Source organism: Melitaea cinxia, chromosome 16 (genome assembly GCF_905220565.1).
Source record: "Melitaea cinxia chromosome 16, ilMelCinx1.1, whole genome shotgun sequence".
Classification (NCBI taxonomy): domain Eukaryota; kingdom Metazoa; phylum Arthropoda; class Insecta; order Lepidoptera; family Nymphalidae; genus Melitaea; species Melitaea cinxia.
The window spans coordinates 16,742,032-16,752,768 of NC_059409.1; the positions used below are offsets into that span (position 1 = coordinate 16,742,032).

Here is a 10,737-nt window from a genome sequence, read left to right on the forward strand (position 1 = left end):
AATAAATTGCTTGAAATTCTGGCAAAATTAAAATCTTTTATGTAAGACTTAGAAAATAATACGTATAAATCCCAAAGTAAGGATATGTAACTATGTAGATTTTTCCAACAACCCTACCCCTCGGGACCACACTGCGATTTAGATCTGTATTGATTGTGAATTATTTGATTATATATCTCAAGAATAAAAATTATTATTTTTTTGGTACTAGGTACATTCAAAAAACAAACAATAATAATTGTGTTTGCAGAAATTATAAAAGCGACAGCCGAAGGTTGCAAAAAAAGCAAAGTTTAATTTAAAATTAAATTTATTATTACTAAATTATAATTATTTAAACGTGACAATTGTTCGATGTGAGAAACAAGAGTGACTTAAAATTAAAAATCGCTCAGTTGGAGCATCGGGTTGTTTTGGGTTTTTCATGTTGGGTCGTTTCACACGATGCCCAGGTGCGATGCCCAGGTGGGAAAGTTTCGTAACAAGCTCCGGCTACCGATTCGAGACGTGGGAATGTTTCGAAGCAAACTCCGGTCAGCAAATCCCGGCATAGAGCGTTTCATAACACAGACAAACGAAGAAAAACTGACTTCAATTATATCGACAAGTAATACAACGTAGGCAGACGAAAAATTAGTCAAGTAAATACGCATTATCAAAGATTACTCCAAAAGTTGTAATCAGATCTCGATGAAATTTAAATGTGACCACGTGATAAACATCGGCTTTCGATTAAATTAAAAATCATCAAAATCGATAAACACAGTAAAAAGTTATGCGGATTTTTGAGTTTCTCACGATTTCTCTGGGATCCCATCATCAGATCCTGGTTTCCTTATCATGGTACCAAACAAGGAATATCTCCTTTCCAACAAAAAAAGAATTATCAAAATCGGTTCAGAAACGACGGAGTTATTCCCGAACATATATATATACGGTTATATATATATATATATATATATATATACATACTAGCTGTGCCCGCGGCTTCACCCGCGTTGAATTAAGTGTGTCACAAAGTTTTTCGGCAAACTTACAGTGAAACTCTCATCAAAATCGGCTTAGCCGTTCCGTAAACCTTCCTCTCTCTCCATTGGTGAAACTGCAGGAAAATCCGTTCAGTAGATTTTGAGGGAATCGATCACATACGCTTTTGGGGACTGCTTTATAATACACTAACTGTTCCCCGCGACTACGTCCGAGTGGTTATGAAGATATGCATTACTATTAAGATGCTTAACGCAAATTATTTTTTTATTTCAGTCACTTGAAACACTTATCACTCTGAGTAACTTTTTCAAAGACACAATTTAGTATAATTTAATATATAGTTATTTTTATAAAACCTCTCTATAAACCACATTTTTAGTTTTATTTTCAGGCTGCAGCATAAATAACCTATCAGGCGAACTTATAGCTAGCTGCTGTATATGTTTCATACAAACTATCAACCCTAATTAAACCCCCTTAGCGGTGGAATATCGCAAAATCCGTTCTTAGCGGACGTTTACTAACAATAATCTACCTACCTGCCAAATTTCATCTTTCTCCATCTTAGATGGATGGACCATCCAGCGGTTTTTGAGTTCTCGCGATGAGTGAGTCAGTGACCTTTCTCTTTTATATATATAGATTACGATGTATTATTTGGACAATTCCTCACCATCTATAGAGCATACATTTTAAATTTCAAGTCTCTTACCTTAATAACATAGGACTTTCATACAAACTTCCAACCCCCGTTTTATTCCCTTAGGGGTCGAGTATCATAAAATCCGTTCTTAGTGGATGTCTACACCCTATAAGGAACCTACCAGCCAAATTTGAAGTTTATAGCTTTTATAGTTTCGGAGATTTCGTGATGATCGTGAGTCAACCTACCATCCCCCGTTTTAACCCCAAAAGGGAGTTGATTTCTAAAGATACATTATTTGGACACCTTATCATCATACATTTTAGCATACATTTTAAATGTCAAGTCTCTTACTTCTAAAACATAGGACTTTCATACAAACTTCTAACCCCCGTTTTACCCCCTTAGGGGGTCGAGTTTCGTAAAATCCATTCTTAGCGGTAGTTTACACCCTATAAGGAGCCTACTTGCTAAATTTCAAGTTTGTAGGTGTTATAGTTTCGGAGATTTCGTGATCAGTGAGTCAACCTACGATCCCCCGTTTTAACCCCAAAAATGGGTTGATTTCTAAAGATACATTATTTGGACACCTTTTCACCATCTATAAAGCTTACATTTGAAATTTCAAGTCTCTTACTTCAAAAACATAGGACTTTCATACAAACTTCCAACCCCCGTTTAAGAAGTTAGTTTCGAAAAATCCGTTCTTAGCGGATGCCTGCGTCTTATAAGGAGCCTACCTGCCAAATTTCAAGTTTGTAGGTGTTATAGTTTCGGAGATTTCGTGATGAGTGAGTGACCTTTCGCTTTTATATATATTATAGATATAGATATTATAGATTATAGATAGATATATAGATATATACTCCTCCTTTTTTTAAGTCGGTTAAAAAAGTCAACTATATTTTTTATTTCTTCCTTAATAGATCAATAACATTAGTTTTTTTTTTTTTTTACATTTAACAATAAAACAACAAAGTTGAGGAAATTATTACCTTCCACTATATTTAAGCAAATCACAACAAATCATAACTAATTGTGAAGATAAGTGTGTCAGATAGACCTAACTAAAAATAATATCAATTTTTCATTTAGAAAACAAACAACGTTAAGCATGTGATTTTCTTTGTCTTAAATAAAACAACCATAATTATAATATTAAACATTTTGCTAGTCCATAGTTCTTCATCACTTCATTCAGTATCCGGGGAAGGTGACGTGTGTATCCTAATCCCATGCATCTCGGCAATTTCACTCTTCAGGGATTCAGTTACAAGACGGTGTTGTTTAACTCTTGATATACCTTTGAACTCTTTAGCTTCTATACTTATCTGAAATGAGAGGTTTTTTTTTACATACAAATAATTTTTCAAATTTACTTTCCAGAGAATATTTCAGCTATGTATAATATTATTAAAATATTGAAATATTATCGATGAACTTATTAGACTAGTCAGTACAGAAATTGCGTCGATACTAACTTCATACATGGCTCCGCAACCTCCAGATATATCCTCTACACTAACATATGTGATACCGGGTATTGCCTTTTTCAGTGCCTCTGTAAGCTTTTGTTCTTTGGATATGCAGTTTTGCTGGAATGCATTGCCATTACCAGCTACAGCTCGACTCTGGTGACAATAATATGTCGCTTTGTACATTACTACAAATTAATTTGAAATAAATACTAGCACATTACGTGTTAGACATGTTAATTCGTGATAACAAAATATCATTTCCGTAATAATATAATAAACTATACTTACAAGTTGATTTTTAAAAGGTTCTAAAACTTTCATAAAATTTCGAAACATATTTAAGATAAAACTAGCTCGTTAAGTGACAAAAATATTTTATACACAATACATATTGTTATAAACTTTGTTTTAATATTTTTTATTTGTTTTCGGCTTTTGAAGTTTAGACTTTACATAACATAACATAACCTTAATTTTAACTCTACCGCACAGAGTATAGTAATACTTACAGAAACTCTACCGTGATTGTCAATAGATGAAAATGATTGTCAAGAACAGAGTATATTACATTCCAATCATTCAGCCAGTTTCAGCATTTTCAGCGCTTACAATTAGTGATTGTTTGAAAAATATTTTTGAATTTATAGCTAAACCAATATATTTTCTTTACTTAAGTAAAAATCAAAAAATTTACAAAACACTAATAATATTATTGAAAATATTAAAAGATCCATAAATAATTATAGAAATACAAAATAAAATAAAAATATATTTTTTAATAATTGTAACCTCATCTATGTAAAATAAAGTGATATCTATATCAAAATGAATCCTTATTTCCCTTGGTCACGCCATCAAGCGTGAACGGCTGGACCGATTTCGTTAATTTTTTTATTGTGGTTGTCATTGTCACTGGAGCAGCGTGGTGGATTAAGCTCTGTAGGCTTACTCTTGACTTCAATCCCAATCTCACAAAAACACGAATTCAATACAGTTCCAGTTCCAATCTGTAATATTTTGGTACTCTTGACCAAATCGAGCTTTCAATTGAATTGAAATTGGAATCGAATTGACGATCGGTTTCTGGTGTAGCCGTTATAATAAAAAATAATAAGAAAATAAAATTTAACTCATAAAATTTTATGTTTTTTAAATTATAATGTGTCCAATAATTAATTATTATCTATTATATTGTAATTCGTTAAACTAAACCTAAAACTGATTTTTTTAAGCATAAAAACGCAAGATATATTATACATTCTGGCATGTGTGTTGTTGTTAAAAAAAAAGCTCACGACTGGCGCAATTTTGAGACTTCTAAATTTCAAATTATCTCGATTACGTATTTTCTTAATTTATATTTAATAATTAACTTATCTTCTTTTTTTATTTACTTCTGTAATAATTTCTGCAATTTACCCGTGTTAAGTTTAAATTTGTGAATACAAAAGTTTATTAATATACTTAAAACAAAAGATATTAGAGACTTAAATACTGTGATTTGTATTTAAATATTAGAAACATAAATACTGTGTTTTATATTTAAAAATTGCTACCTTAGGTTAAAAGAGGATAAAAAGCTAATTGTTAAGTATTTAGTTCTATTTTAACAAAATACTGTGATTGTGATATTGTTAATAATATAAAAATATACATAGTTAATATGTTAAAAATAAGCGCCAGTCGCACCACTATCTTAATAAAAAACACTTTAAGATACACAATCGAACACTAAAAAGTTAACTTTATTGAAACGAGTAAATTCGATCCCAAACACGATTTCCAAGTCGATAGTCAACGTCAAAATATTGTCAAGAGTGCAAAAAATGCTTAAGATCGAGAAATCCCAATTTCTATTAGTTACATAAAATTCCACTGTAATTGAGTCAAATCGTGCGCTAGTGTAGTGTTCAAGAGTACGGATTGACAAGTTCTCGATCCCAATCCTAAATTTCAAATAGGATTGAGTTTCAAGAGTAAGCCTGCTGATCCTTCTCCTACATGAGGAAAGAGGTCTATGGCCAGTAGTAGGATATTACAGGCTGAAGCATTGTCATTGTCAGGATAAGGTTGTTATGAAAGAAAAAAATAAGAAAATTGCGCGGAATATAAGAAAAATTAAGAATACTTAACCATCCTATAAAATTATTTCTAATCTAACCTTAGCGCTTTTGCACAATATAAACTTTTTTAATGTAACCTTATGACGTTTGATATAGAATTGACAGATTTTTTTATTAATTATACCAAATCGAATTTAATATTTATAGTTAAGACAGAACAACGTCTGTTGCTAGTATGGCTGTGTCAGGCAGCTGTCAGCTAGTATAATAATCCCAAAGGAGTTACTGGATCTCCTACTGGGCGCGGCCCCATGTGGCGGATAGGGGAACGCCTCGCTTGCGATTTGTTTCAGTACGACGTCACAGACGGATGCTCAACGTCATAGATGACGTCCCTGTTCGCGACCGCATCGCACTCACTTCGCCTACAAAATATTGATTGATTGATTGATTGGTTTAATGGCTTTCAGTTGTGCCAAAGAAGCACGGTTGATTCCGCCAATGTCACGTAGAGTGGAGAACACACGAAGGAGATTAATTGGTCGGTGCAGTAGAGATAACAGTCTCTATTTAATTTTGAAAACAGGCAAAATAGTCAGACTTTCATTGTTACACCATAACCTAAAACAACACAAACATTTAATGTTAAACTAAGACTAGAGCTGTTAGTAACTAAACTATTACAAACTAATTACACTAGGACAGACACATGATTTATTTACAACTTAATTTTATTTATTTCAAAATATTTACACAAAAATCTACAATAGGGACTAAACACCAACATTAACAAACATTGAACATTTATAGGGCGGGGAATATCACGGGGAAGGATGTCGTATATAGGACGGATGAGTTTGGGACAGGAAAAAAGGATGTGGGAAACCGTGCCTTCGTCAAGGCCACATTCACACAATGAGTGGTCACGAACTCTGATTTTGGCCAGATGAACAGGTGTACACGCATGACCAAGACGTAAGCGACATATGCTAGATGTTACCCAACGACGAGCATGTCTATGAAGAGAAAACCAAGGGCGTCTTGGGATGTCTGGTTGTATATTAGAGTAAAATTTACCCTTTACCAATTTTGATGAACTCCAAGATAAATTCCAGGACTTGTCCATATGGATTTTGGCTAGGGAACGAAGGTCTTGGCAGGAGTTTTTGTAGTGATCAAGGATACCAGTTTGGATTGCAGCTTTAGCACATGAATCTGCTGTCTCATTGCCTGCAATGCCTGAATGGCCTGGAATCCAGACGAGCAGAATATGCAGACCCTTTTGACTGCAAGAGAGCAAAGCCTCTCTAATCTTAAAAACAATAGAAATTTTCAATTTGCTACGAAAGGGATTTTCCTTAATGGCTAAGAGACAACTTAGTGAGTCAGTGAAAATTACCGTCGGTCCTAAGTCATGGGAGAGGGCAAAGAGGATGGCTTCCAGTATAGCAATAGCTTCACCGGAAAACACAGATGTTTCAGGGGGACACTTAAATTGGAGAATGATTTTAAATTTAGGGATCCAGCAGGCAGCACCAACACAGCTGGACGGGGAAAGTTTAGATGCATCGGTATATATATGATGATGATTTAACCAATTTTGATGAAGAATTTCTTGAAATTTTAACTTTATACCAGGATCTCCTTTTTTCAGACCCAAATCTGTGAGGATAGGAACATTGTAGGTAAGGGCTTTGAAGGAAGTAGAGAATAAGGGATTGATACAAGAGGATTTGGGAGGTTTGAAAATTTGGTGTAGCTGATTATACAAAATATAGATGGGTCAAAGCTAGCTTTCATCAAAACTTGGCGGGAAATTTAAAAAACCAACTATCAATGTCAAATTGTGAATGTTATCTCTCATTGAAAAAACGCAACGATCAATTCACGGGAATCCATGTTAAATTAAGTATGACTTCAATCAATGCGAAATATTCACTCACAACCCACAGCTACATGTTTTCACCATCCACCATATTGCGAGCACTAAGCTGTCACCTGACAGCGCCCAATTCACCCAAATAAGCGTTCCACATATAAAATTCGCCCACAACGCCCGCGGCGTTTTATGCGTTCGTAGAAAGACTGAAGACTTTAATAGAATTAAGACCTAGATTTGACCACCAGATTTGACATAAAATTTTGAAAACATTAAATATAAAAAAAGAAAAATATATATTTAGATGAATCCTCAGAGGTTAATTAGTAAAATATATATATATTTTTATCCAAAGAGCAACACGGAGGGGAGTAGCCATGTACAGGCGTTCCCCTCTGTCAAGGTATAAGGCCAAATGGCCATATGCAAACAATAAAACTAGTTGCAGCCGCACTGACCACTAGACTAAATCTAGTTGCGCGATTGAATCAACGTCCTTCAAAAAATGCCAAATTGTTCTGTTTTTTGCTGCAAAAAAAGATCTGCCACGTCAAATTTACTAAAACATGGCGTTACCTTTCACATACGTAAGTATTTTTTAATCACATTATTACTTGTATACTTCTTTTAAACCTTTTTTAAACTTAAAAATTACAAATATTATCGTTCGTGTTGACTCGATTTGTTTACAAACACAGGCCGCTCGCCCGCATACAATATGCGGATCGGTCGAGCGACTGATCGGAGTCTATTTCCTAGAAGTCACAGTCGCCGAGCGATAGTGTTGTTACCGGTTTGCTTGTAGATGGTTATCGATAAAAACGGCAAAGGCAAAAGAGGAGACAGACATTTTTGAGATTTTGATTTATTTAAAATATTATATTGCTAGCTTTTTTTAATAAACATAGTTATATAATAAAATTGCATTAAATTAAATACAATACACGTATTATGAGTATTAATACATTTTACTAGAATTACTGAATGTGAACTTCCACCATAATGTTTTATATAAAAATTTGGCAGGTTTTCTAAAAATCCCAACATAAGGGATACATGGAAAAAAATGGTAAGAACAGATTAACTTGGACGCCCACAAAAAATAGTGTAATTTGTTCAGATCATATCAATACCACTAACTTTCAAGTGTTGGCGAACAATAGAAGGATTAGTCGAGGGCACCAAACCAACACTAACGCCACACTGTTTTTGTCCCATAATTTTTTTTTTGTCTCATGTACAAGGTAATCAAAAATTAACAATGTCCATCCTTTCAGAGTCATCAACAAATCATTTAATCAATGATAGACTACTGGATCTTGTCTTTTGCAATAACCATGTTAATGTACTGCCCAGTGACCACCCCCTTGTCTCGGAGGATCCACACCATAGATCAATTTTCGTCGAATTAAACTTAGACATGCCTAGTTTTCTATCTGTCAATAAGCGAACTTTGTTTAATTACAAAGAAGGAAATTATGTAGAAATTAATTCAAAATTGTCAAAAATAGATTGGAATGTTTTATTATCGAGCGGTTCTATTGACGACTGTGTTCATAGTTTTTATCGTGTTCTGGCCAATGTTCGTGACGAATTTATACCTCATAAAATTATCTGTAGTAGTTCTTTTCCTTTTTGGTACAACGCTGCCTTGAAAAAAGTTTTAAAAGAAAAATTCAAATATTTTAAAAAATATAAAAAATATGGTAACCAGTACGATTACGAAACTTATTCATTTCTAAGAGAACGAGCCATAAGACTGGAAGGTCAGTGTTATCAGTCCTACATATATAAAGTAGAAAACTCAGTTATAAATAACCCCCGCCTTTTCTGGTCTTACACAAAGTCGCTAAATGGGCCCTCCCGGGCGCTACCATCTGTGATGACATATGAGGATCAATCAGGAGATACTGGACAGTCAGTTTGTAATTTATTTGCAGAATATTTTCAATTTAATTTTCTCGTTTCCAACACTAACAGCTGTACACCTTATCTTGATAATCAGTGCCAAAATAATTTTAGTGTTGGTGATATAAATATTGATCCAAAGGAGGTTGAAATATTGCTGAGAATTACTGACGTGAACAAGGGCGCTGGGCCCGATGGTATAACCCCTTTTTTTACAAGGCAGTGCGTAGATAGCCTGGTTACGCCTCTATGCATTATTTTCAAGCGTTCCTTAAGAGAAGGTATAGTGCCAAAGACCTGGAAATCTGCATTTGTCACGCCCGTACATAAAAGTGGTGACCGTTCTAATGTGAAAAATTATAGGCCTATATCTAAGTTATGTGTCTTTGCCAAAATATTCGAGAAGGTTGTTTACCGTCAGGTCTATGCTGCACTGCAGTCGTCTTTTACTCCAGAACAACACGGTTTCTTAAGACAGAGATCGACGGTGTCCAACCTTTTAGTTTTTAATGAATACACCTCTTCAAAAATGGACGCAGGGCTACAGGTCGATTGCATTTTTACTGATTTCAGTAAAGCTTTTGACCGTATAGATCACCTGTTGCTCCTCGAGAAACTGTATAAAGCCGGTATTCATGGCAATTTATTTAGATGGTTTACTTCTTATATCAGTAATAGATCCCAGGCGGTTGCAATAAATGGTTTTACGTCTTCGTGGCTATCGATTCCTTCTGGCGTGCCTCAAGGCTCTTTGTTAGGGCCTTTGCTTTTCGTCATTTTTATTAACGACATCGCTTTATGTTTCAAATCTGCCAAAGTTTTATTATATGCAGACGACACTAAGATTTTTATGGCCACTAACAGTTCTGGTGACTGTGATCGCCTCCAGTCTGATCTTAACAATTTTGTGCAGTATTGTACTCAAAACAAGCTCGATTTGAATGTTTCCAAGTGTTTTGCTATGACTTTTTCTCGAAAATATAACACTATAAATTATCTGTATAAAATCAACAATAAGTCGCTTAACAAAGTTACATCTATGAAGGACTTGGGGCTCATTCAAGATTCTAAACTCTTGTTTGATAGGCACATTGATTACACAGTAAAAAAGGCCTCCAAGGCTCTTGGTTTCATTATAAGGTCTACACATGAATTTAAATCTATTAAATCGATTAAAGTACTTTATTGTGCTTACGTGCGCAGTATCCTTGAGTATGCTTCTATGGTCTGGAGTCCACAATATAACGTGTATATTTCCCGTATTGAGTCGGTACAGAGGAGGTTCTTGAGGTATCTACAATACAAGTGCGAGCAATCGGATCGCGGTTATGAGGCGAGATGCAACAGATACCACTTCTTACCCTTGGAAAAGAGACGGCAACTTTTTGATATTACGTATCTCTTAAAAATTGTCAATGGCACCATTGATTGCCCTGCTTTGCTGGAAAAAGTTAGCATCTGGGTTCCTCGCAGATTACCAACTAGACGTACCCAACCGCTAGCAATTCCTAAAGTTAGTACTAATTACCGCCGCAATTCATTTATTATTCGAGCGAGTGAACTTTTTAACAAACTGTCAATGAATTGTGACGAATTAGAATTATTCTGTACTAAGCCTCAGAACGTGAGTAGATTATTTGCTTTGGAGTTCTTTGGCCCCCGCGTCGAGGGTGCAACAAATTCTTAAATACATTCATTCCTCATCTTCAGGGATTTTTGTTTTGTTTTTGTTTTGTTTGTAGCTTTATTGTCATTGTTTCATGGTCTCATCATTTA

The 10,737-nt window shown here is 34.6% G+C and overlaps 1 protein-coding gene across 1 annotated transcript; it reads right to left on the bottom strand.

Annotated features, from left to right (window-relative positions):
* Positions 1-2,612: 2,612 nt before the first annotated feature.
* On the bottom strand, positions 2,613-3,620 carry LOC123661295 (bolA-like protein 3). The gene is made up of 3 exons (XM_045596283.1): positions 3,400-3,620; positions 3,115-3,264; positions 2,613-2,964 (listed from the first exon to the last, which is right to left on the bottom strand). Exons 1-3 carry the CDS (start codon positions 3,445-3,447, stop codon positions 2,827-2,829), a joined length of 336 nt encoding a protein of 111 aa, XP_045452239.1. The 5' UTR covers positions 3,448-3,620; the 3' UTR covers positions 2,613-2,826.
* Positions 3,621-10,737: the final 7,117 nt, after the last annotated feature.